The sequence below is a fragment of the Pristiophorus japonicus genome, chromosome 1 (genome assembly GCF_044704955.1).
Source record: "Pristiophorus japonicus isolate sPriJap1 chromosome 1, sPriJap1.hap1, whole genome shotgun sequence".
In the NCBI taxonomy this organism is placed as follows: domain Eukaryota; kingdom Metazoa; phylum Chordata; class Chondrichthyes; family Pristiophoridae; genus Pristiophorus; species Pristiophorus japonicus.
In genome coordinates, this window is record NC_091977.1 from 336,326,047 (window position 1) to 336,343,167 (window position 17,121).

The 17,121-nt window shown below is 43.2% G+C and overlaps 1 protein-coding gene across 1 annotated transcript in view; it reads left to right on the forward strand.

Annotated features, from left to right (window-relative positions):
* The window catches only part of LOC139264731 (dual specificity calcium/calmodulin-dependent 3',5'-cyclic nucleotide phosphodiesterase 1A-like), a 1,390,883-nt gene that overhangs the window by 985,458 nt on the left and 388,304 nt on the right, over positions 1 to 17,121 (forward strand). The window contains exon 8 of the mRNA XM_070881778.1: positions 2,184 to 2,324. Within this exon, the coding sequence (XP_070737879.1) occupies positions 2,184 to 2,324 (141 nt within the window). The remainder of the gene's footprint in view (positions 1 to 2,183; positions 2,325 to 17,121) is intronic.

Sequence of the window (17,121 nt, forward strand, 5' to 3'; positions counted from 1 at the left end):
AGTGCATTCTCAGATGTTGGAAACAGAGAATTTCATTTTTAAGTAACATCAGAACTGAACTAACAAACTGGTTAGACCTTATACTGAGGATTATCCATGTGTAGTTTTGAAAATGTCACAATGTCAGAAGAGGGTTTTAGTCCACTTGCATTTCAGCATCACTCTCTGAATGTGAATTCGTTGAGGCAGCCCCTCTTCTGCAGTAGAAGTTCACTATGTATATAAGTCCACAAAGGTTTCCTCTGTTCAGTGTTTCCACTGAAATCATTATCATATTCAACGTGAAGCGACCAGGTGAGCAATCACCTCCAGCAGCTTATCCAACCTTGCAGGCTCTGACCCTCAACCTAAAGTTGCAGAATTTCTTCCCCTCCCTGCCCTGTCTCTCAATGTCTCATACTTGAGTGTAATCATTCTACCCTCTGCTCTGTCATGTAGGTTATGACTTTTTTAAAAAATCACAAGCAGTTTCCACTGGGAGGTTATGTCTTGGGTAAAATTTCACACATTACCAATCCAGGAGCTTTGCTCACCAGCTGTGCAAATCAAAATCTGGGCCATGCACTGCTGATCAGCACCTGAATTTCTGATTTACACCGGCAGCACGCCAAACTCTCTCCCAGCACACTGACTCATAAATTACCTTCTATATACCCGGTATTAGTTTTTTCCCCCTCATGTAGGCAGCTTAAATTGAGAGCAGGGTCTATATGCGGATTAAGTCCATATGGGGATCAATGTTACTCTCAAGTTTTATTTTATTTTCCCTGGTATTAGTCCAAAAATTTATCAAATTCAGTTTCTTAATTTGCCATGGTGGAATTTGAACTTACAATTTTTGGTTGTTCGTCCAGTACCATAACTACTAAACAACTGTACCAGTCTCTTTGTCTGTCTTATTTGCACATTGCATATAAAGCCTCAGTTAAAGAAGGGTTTTTGTTCAGAAATATCTGTTTAGTTATATTCTTTCTCAACTGCAGCACAGCAAGGATTTAGTAGGACTTGTGGGAGAATGCCCCGCTTTACATTAATCTGACTGCTAAAAAGCTATTAAAACAATGTGGATTGCAGCAGTCTACGTTGATAGATTTTACTCGCTGTTTACCAGACTGAATGTGCTGGATTTTACTCGGAGGTGGAAAGGGAACAGGAGTGCTGGATTGAGTTCGGGAAACCCGGAAGAATGGGATTCCCAAAGGTCCTGCCAACTTTACCGGCAGGATCTGATTTAAAAAAAATGTTGTTTCCTGGCCACAGCCAGCCAGATTGAGAGGCTGGCTGGCTGTCGGCGGGTAGGCCTTCAGCACCAAGCCGCAGCCAAGGAGCGGAGAGGAGGGAGGGAGGGATTGGAGGCCTGGGTGATCGTAGGCCGGGGGTGAGAGGGTCAGACATCAGAGGCCTGAGGAATCGGAGGCTGGGAGTTGGGGGGAGGGGTGTGGTTTGGAGACCGGTGGGGGGGAGGTAGGAGACTGGAGGCCTCGGGGTGAGACTGGAGATCTTGGGGGTGTGGTTGCCGACCTCGTGGGAGAGGTTGGGGGGAGATCGCAAGGGTCACGAGGTTGTTGGATCACGGCGGTTGATGAAGCAGCTACACTGAAGCCAGCAGTTAACTGGAAAGGCATTTACCTCCAGGAGCCAGCAGCTCTCGACTCCTTTTAGCCGCCAGGTTTCCCAAGGCACAGGAAACCCAGCTGGCCAGAGTTAAATTTGAAATGGAGGATCAATATATTCAAAAAGGAGTTAGATGAGGTCCTTACTACTAGGGGGATCAAGGGGTATGGCGAGAAAGCAGGAATGGGGTACTGAAGTTGAATGTTCAGCCATGAACTCATTGAATGGCGGTGCAGGCTAGAAGGGCTGAATGGCCTACTCCTGCACCTATTTTCTATGTTTCTAATATGTGGCACGTAGCCTCATTATAATATTTAAATTGCCAGCCCACCTCCTGGGAGTGGGTTGGTTGCTCGAACCTCCATCCTGCCTCCGTTAAAACCAGAAATGGACGGGTTGGGGTCGAGATTTAGATTTTTAACACTTTAACCTCCCACCAGATCTAAACCAGCACATTTTTTGGGGTTAAAATTCCCGAGGGATCGAAAGCCAGGGTTAAAATTCAGCCAATGTCTCAGATGTATTGACAGTGTAAATATTCTTATTTTTGACTTTTATTTTCATTTCAGATACCTATTTCCTCTCTTGTGTCATTCATTGAAGCCGTGGAAGTTGGATACATGAAGTATAAAAACCCTTATCACAATCTACTACATGCAGCTGATGTTACACAGACTGTCCATTATTTTCTCCTGAGAACTGGCATTGTGGTAAGTACTGTGGCGTACACCCATGTAAACTTGCTTTTGTGCAGTTAATGCACTAAAACAGAAAGCATCAAAGCATTTTCTATTTTTTTATAAGACAACGCAAATAGAGAGGGTAATCCCAGAGGGCTAACCATTGGCCTACTCTTCATTCAATGAGCAGTGCTGCCGTGACCCACTAGTGCCTGAATGAGGAATGTCACTGCATGTGAATTGCACATGCATACATCAATCTAAAGTTGCTTACCTGTTAAAGAGAGCCCTGCTCGTATATTTATTTCATTGGGTACGTTCATCAATCCTGAGCTGTCAGCAAGAACTGTGCTGTAGAGGAACGCGGCACAGATAATCACAGCTACAATCTCTGATTTATTCAATGTTCGAGGTGAGAGATTGGTAAATTATATCTTGTTTCTTATTGGAGCCATTTGTTTTGTATGTTTATTCATTACTAATAGAATTCAAATTACATGTGTTCCATCCATTTGTCAGGCACATCAGTAACGCCAGTATGAAGCTATATGCATCCATGCCTCGCAGTGTTTGACTTTACGCCTGATGCAATGAGTCATCTTTTCTTGGTTTGATAGATTTTGTGAACAAGTAGACAGTTTAGTGGATTACTCCTATTGGAAAATGCTAACAGATTATCAGTCTGAGGTTGGCACTGCACTGGAGATTGCTCAAAAGTGGAGAATTAGAAAGGAAAATAAAATCAAAGTTTTGCTGGTTAGGGCTTTATTGAAGGTCAATTATGAGACACTTGTGCAAGATTGTTTGGGAAGAAGGGCATATAAAGCAAAATTGAGTATAATAATACACCTGTCTATCACATCTCCTCTACCTTCATCAAATAGCTCCCAGAAAATAAGATGTAATGCAGAGGAAAAATGGGCAATAATCCTTTGTCTCCTGTTCTGTACCTGAATAGCATTTCCCCTGAACTTCCTCTACAGCTTTTCTGGTGTATGTCTGACTGCAAATGAAAGTCTGCAGATAAATTTCCTTGAATAGTGCTGGATACAGATCAGGGACAATATGATACTCGTGCTTCCTGAGCTATTGTTTAAACATTTTTGATCTTAAAAGGACAGGCTGGTATTGCCATGAAAGGCTTTCTGCTGCTTCAGAATTTAATGATGAAGGTTGTATTCAGCACTACGGCCCATTTCCCTTCATTTGCAATTATCGCTTATTTGGAAGCCCTCTTCAGAGCCATTACATTGATTGCCTGTCACATTGCGAAATTCATCCCACCATCTGACCAAACAACTATTCTGTCTGATCTGGAATAAAGAGAAGCTTCACAGTCAAATTCACAGCATCATTCTTCACAAATGCACTTATTTTCCCAACACTGCGCATGTCTTTGTGCGTGTGCATGTGCATATATGTCCATGGGTACGCATGTGTGTCCATGTGCATGCACGTGTGTCTATTAGTGCATGTGTGTATGTGCTTGTGTATATTTTGGGGGTAAATTTCTTCAGGTTTTCTTCTCCGCCACTGTAACTTTGGCATAAGTTTGGCAGAAACCCAGGTCACATGTGTAAATGGTGTTTCTACTGAACATCTGCCAAAGTTACAGGAACTGAGTTGAAGAAGCCCTGAGCAACTTTACTTGAGTGCCCAGGCTTCTGTCATCCCAGCCATGGTACAACAGAATGAATACATTCATCTCTAAATAAATGAACAGATCAGCAACGTGCAAATTTCAGCTTCTGGCTAACTCATTAATATTTATCAGCACATGACAGTGAAAAATCCGATCTTCCATCCAGCCTCAAATTGTCATTAATTGTTCTATGGCCTAAAAATCTCATCTCATGCGGTGATGCAAAATGGGCGGTATCAGATCTGCCATCCGTTATATGCAGCGTCTGAAGTTCAGTTCCATTCAGATCCATTTTGCACCATGCCCAAGTCGAATTTCTCAGCCTATGTTGTTTATGGGGCTTCCCTTATACTGGTCCCTTTAATATTGCTGCCTTTAGGGAACTAAAAACATCCAGACTTCCTCTTCCTTTCTTGCCTGTGCCTAATTTTGCCACCGCTTACACCCAGTCCACATGTGCATTATTAAAATCAGCCCAAAAGGAAGCTCAGGTACTGAGGTTACATTCCCAGTGAAGCATACTTCATAAAATCAAGGAATCATAGAATGATACAGTGCAGAAGAAGGCCATTTAGCCCATTTTTCCAGTTCTTTGAAAGAGCAACCAATTAGTTCCAATTCACTGCCTTTTTCCACACAGCCCTGCAATTTTTTCCCTTTGAGTATATATCCAATTCTCTTCTGAAAGTTATTATTGAAACTGCTTCCACCACCCTTTCAGGCAGTGCATTCCAGATCATAACAAATCGCTGTGTAAAAAATCTCCTCATGTCGCTTCCGTTTCTTTTGCTAATCACCTTAAATCTGTGTCCTCTGGTTATCTGGTTACTTCTGGTACATGCCACCCAAATTGCACATGGGGAATGTCTGGAGGGGAAAATCGGTCTTCTGGTGATGGTTAGTGGGAAGGAATGTGCTGCACATAGTTTGAGTGCAGTCACTATTGTGAGAACAGAGGATATTGTCCCATGTCTCACAGAGCAAACTAACCAGCATCAAATCTAACACAACAGAATCAGCTACTTGGGTATGATAGTGGTGTAGCACAATGATGCTAGAGCTCAGTAGAAAGGTCAATGCTGAGGTGCTTCTTAACGACTTGCAAGTGGCTATTCACACTGCAGTACCAATAGTGGTGAATAATACCATTTCTTTCCATTTTTATACCAGTACCCCTGGTACACTCCATTCAGGAGGGTAGCTGAAGACCTCACTCACCATGTGCTCATCTACATACAGTTCACCAATGACCTATTCTAATATTAAAAATACAGCAGTGGATTGGTAGTTCCCTGAAAGTACAGAATGTCATGGACTGTGTACATTTAACACAAATCCCTTGGGAGGACAGGCACACCAAGCGTTCCTCGTCCAGGCTAACATCCCCAGAATTGAAGCACTGACCACACACAATCAGCTCTGCTGGGCAGGCCACATAGTTTGCATGCCAGACACGAGACTCTCAAAGCAAGTGCCCTACTCAAAGCTCTTTCAAGGCAAATGAGCCAAAGGTGGGCAGTGGAAACGTTACAAGGACACCCACAAAGCCTCCCTGATAAAGTGCAACATCCCCACTGACACCTGGGAGTCCCTGGCCCTAGACCGCCCTAAGTGGAGGAAGTGCATCTGAGAGGGCACTGAGCACCTCAAGTCTCAACACCGAGAGCATGCAGAAATCAAGCACAGGCAGCGGAAAGAACGTGTGGTAAACTCGTCCCACCCACCTCTTCCCTCAACGACTATCTGTCCCACGTGTGACAGAGTCTGTGGCTCTCGTATGGGACTGTTCAGCCACCAAAGAACTCACTTCAGGAAGCAAGTCTTCCTCAATTCCGAGGGACTGCCTATGATGATGATGATGATGACATTTAACCCATTGAGTGTCTACAAACAAAGCTCTCATCACAGATGAGGAGTAGCCATGGAACACTCGGAGGGTGATGGAGCAGAGCATCAGGGAAACAGATGTGTGAGGCTTTAATTTCTGAATTCTTCTAGTAAGTTTTTCAGTTGTTGACTAAAAACATTCTGTTGGGCATATCAGTCACACAACTGCCAGCTGACTCACCTGTACTGGGTTTAATTTTGGACAAGTGACATTCTTCATAATTAAAGAATGACAAACATATGTTCGAAGTGTTGTTTTGTTCAGTGGTTAAGTGGATATGGGTGTGTTTCAGTGTGTTTTTCTGATGTTTAACCCTTATAAGTCACAACTTCTGCAGAGGCTGAAAATGAGTGTATGAATGCTTATAACATTATCCACTATACGAAGAAGCAGTATTATGTCATGTTTGCACGTATGGCTTCTGTAGTTGCTCTAGCTGAGGGTTGCTCAGCCAACTGGCAGGCTGCATGGGGCTGATGCTGACCTATATCTATGGATAATCCTGATATACATACACCAGTGTCAGGGACTTTTTTTGTTGGAATTGCTGGAAGCTTATTTCCTTCAGAGGCAGTGTCTACAGTCACTTGTGAAGGGCTATATGATGGCGCACAGTTGTCACCGATACAGTTATAAAGTAGCTATTCCTATCATTCAATCATGAGTGCTACATATCGGGTTCTGTTATCCATGCGGGAGAGATTCAAAAAAACAATGTGGTTACCAGTACTTTAAGGCTCTACTTACCATGAGACCCAAGATCAATCAATAGAAACCAAGCCCTGAATTTATTGTCTGGTTAGTGATGCATTGTTTTAAACAAACGTGTGTGTCTTTTGGTAAAACGAGCTTGAAGTATGTCCAGATGATATTGTTAAATTTGTTTCAGATATATTATAAGTCTGTAATAAAGTATCACATTTTAGCAGTGATTCCTTGACCTGGTGCTCCCAGAGAGAAAATCTTGTAAAACTGCAGATACGTATCACTTGATTTTCCATTCATTAAAGTTAATAGGTGGAAATTCGTATCTGAGGCATCATTGGAGACGCTTCCACTAGGGATTGCACCGTCATCTTTTTATTGCAAAAGTTTGTCCAAAAGTATGTGAGCAAGTGCAAATGGTTGACAGGTTCAGGTTGTATTTTTGTACAACAGTAGCACTGCTTTACTAACTCAATAAAAAGACCTGAATGGGAAAAGATTAGAGAGAAAATGAAAGTCATTACGTTTTCTGTGACTAGCGGAGCATGAAGCAACCCATTTCCATCACTGCTTAATATCCAGCAGATCGTGCTCTGAGTTGTTTCCATAACAAAATTCTTTTTATCATTAGCCTGACTCACAACTCCCTACCAGGAGAAGCGGCTAAATGTAATGGGGATCACTGCTCCACTCCCATTGGGTGTGAGTACCCCACTGGATGTCAACCCAGTCTTCAGAAACTGAAACTATTGCCACAGATCACCAGGGCAAAGTCATTACTAAAATAAATAGCCTGTTTCTAGCTGGGTCCTCAAAGATAGTAATCTCAGGATTGCTATCAGTGCCACGTGCTAGTCAGAGTAGAAATTGCTGGATAGTTCAGATGAATATGTGGCTTGAGGAATGGTACAAGGAGGAGGGATTCAAATTCCTGGGGCATTGAAACCGGTTCTGGGGGAAGTGGGACCAGTACAAACCGGACGGACTGCACCTGGGCAGGACCGGAACCGATGTCCTAGGCGGAGTGTTTGCTAGTGTTGTTGGGGAGGGTTTAAACCAATACGGCAGTAGGATGGGAACCTATGCAGGGAGGCAGAGGGAAGTAAAAAGGGGGCAGAATCAAAAGGTAGGAAGGAGAAAAGCAACAGTGGAGGGCAGAGAAATCAAGGGCAAAAATGAAAAAGTGCCACATTACAACATAATTCTAAAAGGACAAAGAGTGTTAAAAAATCAAGCTTGAAACATCTGAGTCTCAATGCAAGGAGCATTCGTAATAAGGTGGACGAATTAACTGTGCAGATAGCTGTTAACAGATATGATGTAATTGGGATTAGGGGACATGGCTCCAGGGCAACCAAGGCTGGGAACTCAACATCCAGGGTATTCAATATTTAGAAAGGATAGACAGGAAGGAAAAGGAGGTGGGGTAGCATTAATGGGTAAAGAGGAGGTTAATGCAATAGTAAGGAAGGACATTAGCTTGGATGATGTGGAATCTATATGGGTAGACTTGCGAAACACTAAAGGGCAGAAAACGTTGGGTGGGGTTGTGTACAGACCACCAAACAATGGTAGGGAGGTTGGGGATGGCATCAAACATGAAATTAGGGGCGCGTGCAATAAGGGTACAGCAGTTATGATGGGTGACTTTAACTTACATATTGATTGGGCTAATCAAACTGGTAGCAATTCTGTGGAGGAGGATTTCCTGGAGTATATAAGGGAGGGTTTTCTAGACCAATATGTCGAGGAACCAACTAGAGAGAAGGCCATCCTAGACAGGGTCTTGTGTAACGAGAGAGGATTAATTAGCAATCTGGTTGTGCGTAGCCCCTTGGGGAAGAGTGACCATTATATGGTAGAATTCTTCATTAAAATTGAGAGCGACAGTTAACTCTAGGGTCATGAACTTAAAGAAAGGAAACTTTGATGGTATGAGATGTGATTTGGCTAGGATAGACTGGCAAATTATATTTAAAGGGTTGATGGTGGATAGGCAATGAAAGACATTTACATATCACATGGATGAATTACAACTATTGTACCTCCCTATCTGGCATAAAAATAAAACAGGAAAGGTGCATCAACCGTGGCTAACAAGGGAAATTAGGGATAGTGTTAAATCCAAGGAAGAGGCATATAAATTGGCCAGAAAAAGCAGCAAACCTGAGGACTGGGAGAAATTTAGAATTCAGCAGCGGAAGACTAAGGGTCTAATTAGGAGGGGGAAAATAGAGTATGAGAGGAAGCTTGCAGGGAACATAAAAACTGACTGCAAAAGCTTCTATAGATATGTGAAGAGAAAATGATTAGTGAAGACTAATGTAGGCCCATTGCAGTCAGAATCAGGTGAATTCATAATGGGGAACAAGAAAATGGCAGACCAATTGAACAAATACTTTGGTTCTGCCTTCACTAAGGAAGACACGAATAACCCCCTAAAAATACTAGGAGTCCGAGGGTCTAGCGGGAAGGAGGAACTGAGGGTAATCCTTATTAGTCAGGAAATGGTGTTAGGGAAACTGATGGGACTGAAGGCTGATAAATCCCCAGGGCCTGATAGTCTGCATCCCAGAGTACTCAAGGAAGTGGCCCTAGAAATAGTAGATGCATTGGTGGTCATTTTCCAAAATTCCATGGACTCTGGATCAGTACCTATGGATTGGAGGGTAGATAATGTAACCCCTCTTTATAAAAAAGGAGAGAGAAAACAGGGAATTATAGACTGATTAGCCTGACATCGATGGTGGGAAAAATGCTGGTATCAATTATTAAAGATGTAATAGCAGGGCATTTGGAAAGCAGTGACAGGATCGGTCCAAGTCAGCATGAATTTATGAAAGGGAAATCATGCTTGACAAATCTTCTAGAGTTTTTTGAGGATGTAACTAGTAGAATAGATAAGGGGGAACCAGTGGATGTGGTGTATTTGGACTTTCAAAAGGCTTTTGACAAGATCCCACACAACAGATTAGTGTGCAAAATTAAGGCACATGCGATTGGGGGTAATGTATTGACGAGGATAGAGAACTGATTGGCAGACCGGAAGCAAAGAGTGGGAATAAACGGATCCTTTTCGGAATGGCAGGCAGTGACTAATGGGGTGCCACAAGGTTCAGTGCTAGGACCCCAGCTATTTACAACATACATTAATGATTTAGGTGAAGGAATTGAATGTAATATCTCCAAGTTTGCAGATAACACTAAGCTGTGTGGCAGTGTGAGCTGTGAGGAGGATGCTAAGAGGCTGCAGGGTGATTTGGACAGGTTAGATGAATTGGCAAATGCATGGCAGATGCAGTATAATGTGGATAAATGTGAGGTTATCCACTTTGGTGGCAAAAACAGGAAGGCAGATTATTATCTGTACGGTGACAGATTAGTAAAAGGGGAGGTGAAAAGAGATCCTGGGTGTCATGGTACATCAGCCACTGAAGGTAGGCATGCAGGTACAGCCGGCGGTGAAGAAAGCAAATGGCATGCTGGCCTTCATAGCGAGAGGATTTGAGTATAGGAGCAGGGAGGTCTTACAGCAGTTGTACAGGGCCTTAGTGAGATCACACCTTGAGTATTGTGTGCAGTTTTGGTCTCCTAATCTGAAGAAGGATGTGCTTGCTATTGAGGGAGTGCAGCGAAGGTTCACCAGACTAATTCCCGGGATGGCAGGACTGACATATGAAGAAAGACTGGATCGGCTAGGCTTATACACACTGGAATTTAGAAGAATGAAAGGGGATATAATAGAAACATATAAAATTATGACGGGATTGGACAGGTTAGATGCAGGAAGAATGTTCCCGATGTTGGGGAAGACCAGAACCAGGGGTCACAGTCTAAGGATAAGGGGTAAGCCATATAGGACCGAGATGAGGAGAAACTTTTTCACCCAGAGAGTGGTGAACCTGTGGAATTCTCTACCACAGAAAGTTGTGGAGTCCAGTTCATTGGATATATTCAAGAGGAGGTTAGATGTGACCCTTATCGCTAAGGGGATCAGGGGGTATGGAGAGAAAGCGGGAGTGGGGTACTGAAGTTGCATGATCAGCCATGATCATATTTAATGGCGGTGTAGGCTCGAAGGGCCAAGTGGCCTGCTCCTACACCTATTTTCTATGTTTCTATGTTTCTATGTAAAGTGGGAACCTCTGCGGCTTATTGGTGTCATTCTTGGAGCCCATGTTTTACTTTCTGCCTTTTCCACCAGTTTGCCCTCATCTCTTTGCTGTGCCGTCCTTCAATACTTTGCCCAAGTGGCCACCTTTTAATGTGTGATGTGTGTGTCAGCAGGTTATTCCATCATGCAGTCCTCGTCTTGTGTATTGGCCAGACATGTGCACTTCCAACAGGAGTCTCTAGATAGCAGTATTGACAGTGATCTTGGAATTATTCACATCCTTAATGGTGTTAAGGCCCATTGTAGCACCCTGACACCACACCCTGGTTAGGATTGGTCAAGTCAGCACAGCCCAGGGTTTGAACCTAGGACCTTCCAGGTCTGGATGGCTCAGCTACTCAATAATTTATATTGATTCCTAGCACAGGACAGCTCCAAAAACTTGGCCCATCCAGAATTGAAGATTTCAAGAGGCACTGTCCTCTAGAAAATGATCTTCCTTCACGTAATTGAGGACAATGTTGCAATAATTTTCTGAGGATTCACTCCCAGCATTGAGTCACGTTGATGGGAGCATGGATTACAGAATTGGCCCTATAATGTTATAGGTCTCTGACCTGCTGGAGAGATTCCAAGCTGAAAGCAAAGCCTCAGAAAATTATCCCTTGTATCTTGTCACAAATTAATCATAATCTTATTGCTATAAAATGAAACATTAAACCTAACAGGAAATAAAATGGAAAGCACACTAACGGTTTATGATCTGCTCCTATACTAACTTTCTCTTGTGGTTCATGAGCTGCCTGCTCATATTTGAGAAATTAATGTCAGACTTTTTGAGAAGGGCTTGTGCAGGCATGTGATGCTATGCCGGCAGCTCGAATGACGGACTTTACCAAAAATTATTATGGGAGTCATTACCCTCAGCTGAATTGGTTAGTGGCACAAGGTACAATGTCCGGTCTCTCTTACAGGATCCCCTTCATGTAACAGAGACCTGTGTCATGAAGCTCACATCTCATCCCACAATCCCTTCTCACTTACAAACTCCTGATGGTGTAAGCATGGACATTTTGCTTTCTACCCCTTCCCTCACCACAACCATACCCCAAGAACAGAGAGACTTTAGGGGTGTATGTACACATTTCTTTGATAAAACACTAGTTAGGCTTCAGCTGGAGTATTATGTTCAATTCTGGGCGCCACACCTTAGGAAAGATATCAAGGCCTTAGAGAGGGTGCAGAAGAGATTTGTAGAATGGTACCAGGGATGAGGGACTTCAGTTATGTGGAGAGACTGGAGAAGCTGGGGTTGTTCCCCTTAGGGCATAGAGGTTAAGAGGAGATTTGAGAGAGGTGTTCAAAGTCATGAATGGTTTAGTTAGAGTAAATAAAGATAAACTGTTTCCAGTGGCAGAAGGGTCAGTAACCAGAGTACACAGATTGGAGATGATTAGCAAATGAACCAGAGGTGAGATGCACAAAAAAAATGTTGCTCAGCGAGTTGTTATGATTTGGAATGCACGCCTGTCTGGGCGATGGGAACAAATTGAATAATAACTTTCAAAAGGGAATTGTATAAATATTTGAAGGAAAGTAATTTGCAGGGCTATGTGGAAAGAGCAGCAGACTGGGACTAATTGGATAGGTCAACCGAAGAGCCAGCACAGGCACCATGGGCCAAATGGCCACCTTCTGTGCTGTATCAGTCTATCATTTTATCATTCTATAATTAGAACACAGTTCACCCAATCCAAATCTTTAATTGGGATCGGGAAGAATACTAGCTATATCTTCCAGCTGACAGGCTCGGTCCCACCAATACAGAGTGTGCGAGCTGAGGTTGTTCCCATTTTACCCAATCTCTGCCCAATTCACAGCTGACCTAAAGTGTTGCACAAAATTTGTGGGAGCTTCATTTCAATGTCATAATCAAATGGGCTCCCAGAATGATACCATTAATAAACAATGGTTCACACTTTTCACAACTACAGACAGGCGATTTATTTTCACATGATTTAAATATGACAGAAGACCATTTATATTGCACCTTTAATGTAGTAAAATATCTCAAGGTGCTTCACAGGAGCGTTATTAAACAATATTTGACACCGAGCCATAAAAGCAGACAATGGACAGGCGCCCAAAAGGCTGGTCAAAGGGCTAGGTTTTAAATAGCATCTTAAAGAAATAGAGAGAGGCTTAGGACCCAGACAACTGAGGGCACGGCCGCCAATGGTGGGATATGCAAGAAGCCAGAATTGGAGTAGCTGAGAGCTTTCGGCGGGTTGTAGGGCTGGAGCGTGATTTTCTGCCTGTTTAGAATAGGATCACACTGTGCACTCTCCTCACCTTTCTGGAATGGGTGAGAAGGAAACCTCCATGAAGTCTTAAAGGGATATAGAATTTTTGAATATTTTTTATTAACTTAGTACCCAGCCCCATTTTGGTGCTTTAAAAAAAATTACTTTTTGTCATTGATTTTGAAATTGTCTTTTTGTATCAGGATAGTAAAGAATACATATGTTAAAGCAAAAGTAACAGTACTGTGTATGAAATCATTGGAAAATTGACTGTAACTTAACCATGTATATGACTTCAGCAGAATAGAATAGTTATTGTGGAGTTTTACAGAAATTATTTTGTGAGGTATGCTACTGCCTATATGTAAAAAGCAATCACACTTCCTCATATTGCTCGCCTGGCGTACTATGAGTAACAGAGCCATTTGTAAAGAACACACTGACACTTTTGTTACATATAAGGGCTGATTTCTTAATCAGCTGGAGAAGATTGTCATATGCCAGGAGCAATGGTTGGGAAGCTGGAGGATAGCAGGCCTTGATTTTCCATTCTTTAATTTAAATAGACAGAAAATCGGAGTCTTTGACCGGAATTTTGCTGGTGCTCAGAGGACGGGATAAGTGGTGGGTCAGCTGTTAAATTTAAAATGATTGGCAGCGGGTCAGGACCCTGCTGGCAACCCACCACCGTGCTACTGTCTCAGATGTCAGGTTTGTCAACACAGAGTTGACCCGACATGTACCTGCGGGTGAGGCAAGTTAGATCATTATAACCTTGGTAAGACCCTATTAAAAAGAATTTCGAGCTGAACTTACCATTTTACCAGGTTGTCCACGAGGTTTACTTTGCTTGGGGATCACATCAGGTAAGGATGTCGGGGGTTGTGTGATCATGAATTAATTTCTTTACCTGACAGCTGCAAACGTGCTATATAAGCTCCCATCTCACAGCTGTACACTTTCCAAGATCAATAGCTTTGGTTACTGAATTTTGAAGGCATGTTGAGCTTTATGCAGGTTGCAATTGTTTGGAACAATCTCTCTATCCAGTGTCACCTCATTGGAGCAACCTCTCTCACCATTGACAGATTGCTTCTGTCATCTCAAGTACATCTGCCATCTATTACGACAGCATCAGTGCACTTGAATCTATCTCACCTTGTTCCTCAGAATCCCACCACGGTCAACCCCAACACCAGCATCAACAGGCACACCAGCAGCACCAACAGCAACACCAACCTTCTCCTCAATCAACTGATGCTGCACAGGACAAAGGGCATCAGCACCCGAGCACTTGCTGCCCAGGACACCATGGCCAGATTTACTTCACTTGACGCTACACACCCTGGCTGCTACATGATGCGCCAGGTTGGCACAACCTCACACCAACACCATAAAGCATCCCTACAATGCCCAAGCCATGCCTCTCACACCCAGCACCATTGCGGGGGTACCGTTATGTCTCACCATTCACTGCAACTCACTAAGTCACTTCCAAAGGTGCACACAAATCTGGCCAAGAACACAAAGTGTTGAAAATAAAGACTTCAGTGTTTGACAGTGCATTAACAGAAACTTTACATGAACATTGCATAAAACATCCAAATGCTCACCCTTGTGTGTTGTTAGTTAGTATGATTGGACTAGGATGAGGGTGAGTGTGAGGGGTGGCTAGTGAGACGGGGAACTGATAATGTAGATAGAGAGAGGGATGGGTGGAGGTGCAAGGTAAGTTGATGTGAGTAAGGATGTGCAGGAGTAGGGTAGGGAAGGCAGAGTGATAGGGATGTGATCAGTGGCACAACAAGATGAGGTTGAGTGTGACTTTGCAGTCACATTTTGTGATTTACTGAGATCATTGAAAGGTTTGCACCACTGCAGCCAGGTCCTCCTGACAACATCCCTGCTTGTTCCTCCTGTACAATGTACAACCAGATTGTGTTGGTGTCATGGGGAGGTCTCTTCCACCCATTGGAAGGGAAGAGATCCCCCCTGCATGCTGTGACTCCCTCCATAAGCATATGGAGGGAGTCATGGGAGAGCCTGGGTGCAGCCGTGCACCTTTGTGCAGTGTTTGTCAGTGTTTACAGCACCTCAATGCTGTAGAACACTGACAGCACAACTGGCAAAGTAAATTTGGACATGCTCCCTTTAAGGAAACCGGCTGATGACGCTTCATCAAATTACATCATCAGACCCACTTCCTTCAGTTGGCCGGGAATGCGCTGGGTGAGCTTAACGAGTCCAATCAGCGTAAAATCATTTTACAGAGTGGGCTGGAGCCAGCAGCGGGGTCTGGACCCACCACCGATCCCGGCCGCATCGGACTGGCCAAGATAGAGGAAATCGTGACCTTTGAGCCTTCCCTGCTCACCATGAATGTCGATTGGAAAATCAGCCATATAGCACACAGGAAGTCTTCTCCTCTGAGCTTTGAAACTCGTTACTTGTTTGAGTCTTGGCAAACACAAAATCAAACCTCTGAAGGATGTATCTTGGCATTAAACAGAACCTGTGTTTGTTTACATACAATATTAAAATGATCAAGTGACATTATTCCAACAATGGAAAACTGATAATTTTGTATCTGAATTGTAAGTGTAAGGTGAATTGGTTTGATGTTATTGTTAGAAACAGATTGAATCAAATTAAATTTAATATAAAGTACTGTACATTAAGCAAAAATAGATATAACAAATATACAATATATGGTGTAGAAATAGCTGAAATTGAAGCAGAAAGGTATCTGGGGTGATAGTAGATTCAATATTTAACATGTCAACTCACTATGGAGCAGCAATAACTAAAGTGAACAGAAAGCTTTGTTATGTTAGTAGATCAGTTGAGTGTAAGTCAGAAGATGTCATATTAAAAGTTTACAGGATTTTCTTCAGACAGCACCGTGAGTACTGTGTTTATTTCTGGGCACCTAGACCTCAGGGAAACAGGTGGCGGTGGTACAGAGAAGGTTCACAATGCTGTTCCCTGGTGTCAAATGAGTGAATTGGGAGAAAAAGCTGGAGAAACATGGGACTCTTCAGCTTTGAAAGGAGGTTACTGTGAGGCCACCTTATAGACACAGACATTAAATGGCAGAGATAAGGTTAAAGTGGACCAATAACTCAAGATTTGTCAGGATACTAGAACAAGGGGCATTGAACTGGTGAACAAATGTCAGCGAGAACTTTTTCACACAAAGAGTAATAAACATTTGGAATGATTGTCAGATATGGCAGTGAAGGAGAAAAGCTCATTCGAAAGCTGGTTAGATTATATGATTGAGGGAAGGTCGATATTTAATTCTAGAAAGATGAGGTAAGGCATCTACTCTGTCTTATGATCTTGAAAAATAAATAATATAAAAACACAGATGAACTGTATGGGGCAGGTTTCCTCTTTCGTACTTGGATATAAATAATCACTCTGAGCAATGCCTGGAAGAAAATTGAGAGGGGAGAACTGCACACCAATAACAGAGTTTGCTCGACATTCCATCTATTCATTTGAATGGATAGAAAATCAGGCAGGTTCAGTTATGGCCATGTGGTGCTTCCCTGCTCGATTTCTCACTAGGTGGCCAATTCCAAAATAGGAAAATCTACCTCTCTGTTCCCTCAGAGATGTTGTACAAGGCATTATGCAGAACTGGGATGCATTTCTGATAGGCTGGGATTTTCCAAATTCTGGACGTTTCCTACACCTGTACTGTCATGTATTTCACCATCTTGCAATGACTATAAGTATGTAACTGTAACTCATGCATGCTGTACCTGTACCCTTGTAATGCACACCCTGACCACAGGGAGTGAGCTCCTCACCAGGCATCCAGGTATAAAAGGGGAGGTCCCACCCAGGATCAAGACTCTTCAGTCCTGGAAATAAAGTGAAGGTCACAGAGTGACCGTGTCTGATATATCCATGCTTCGTGTGAGTTTGTGACAAGGTGCAGAGACATTACATCAATCGACGAGAATCAGGAATCACCAAACCACGAGGATGGCCACCGGTGGCACAGAGGAACGCTACTGTGTGGGTGAGGACTGGGATGACTGTGGAAAGACTCCAGCAGAGCTTTGTCACAAAGGACTGGCTGGAAGAGGCAGTGGCTGACAAGTGGAGGGTGCACCTACTGTCCAGCTGTGGTCCACAGACGTATGCGCTGATGAAAGACCTAC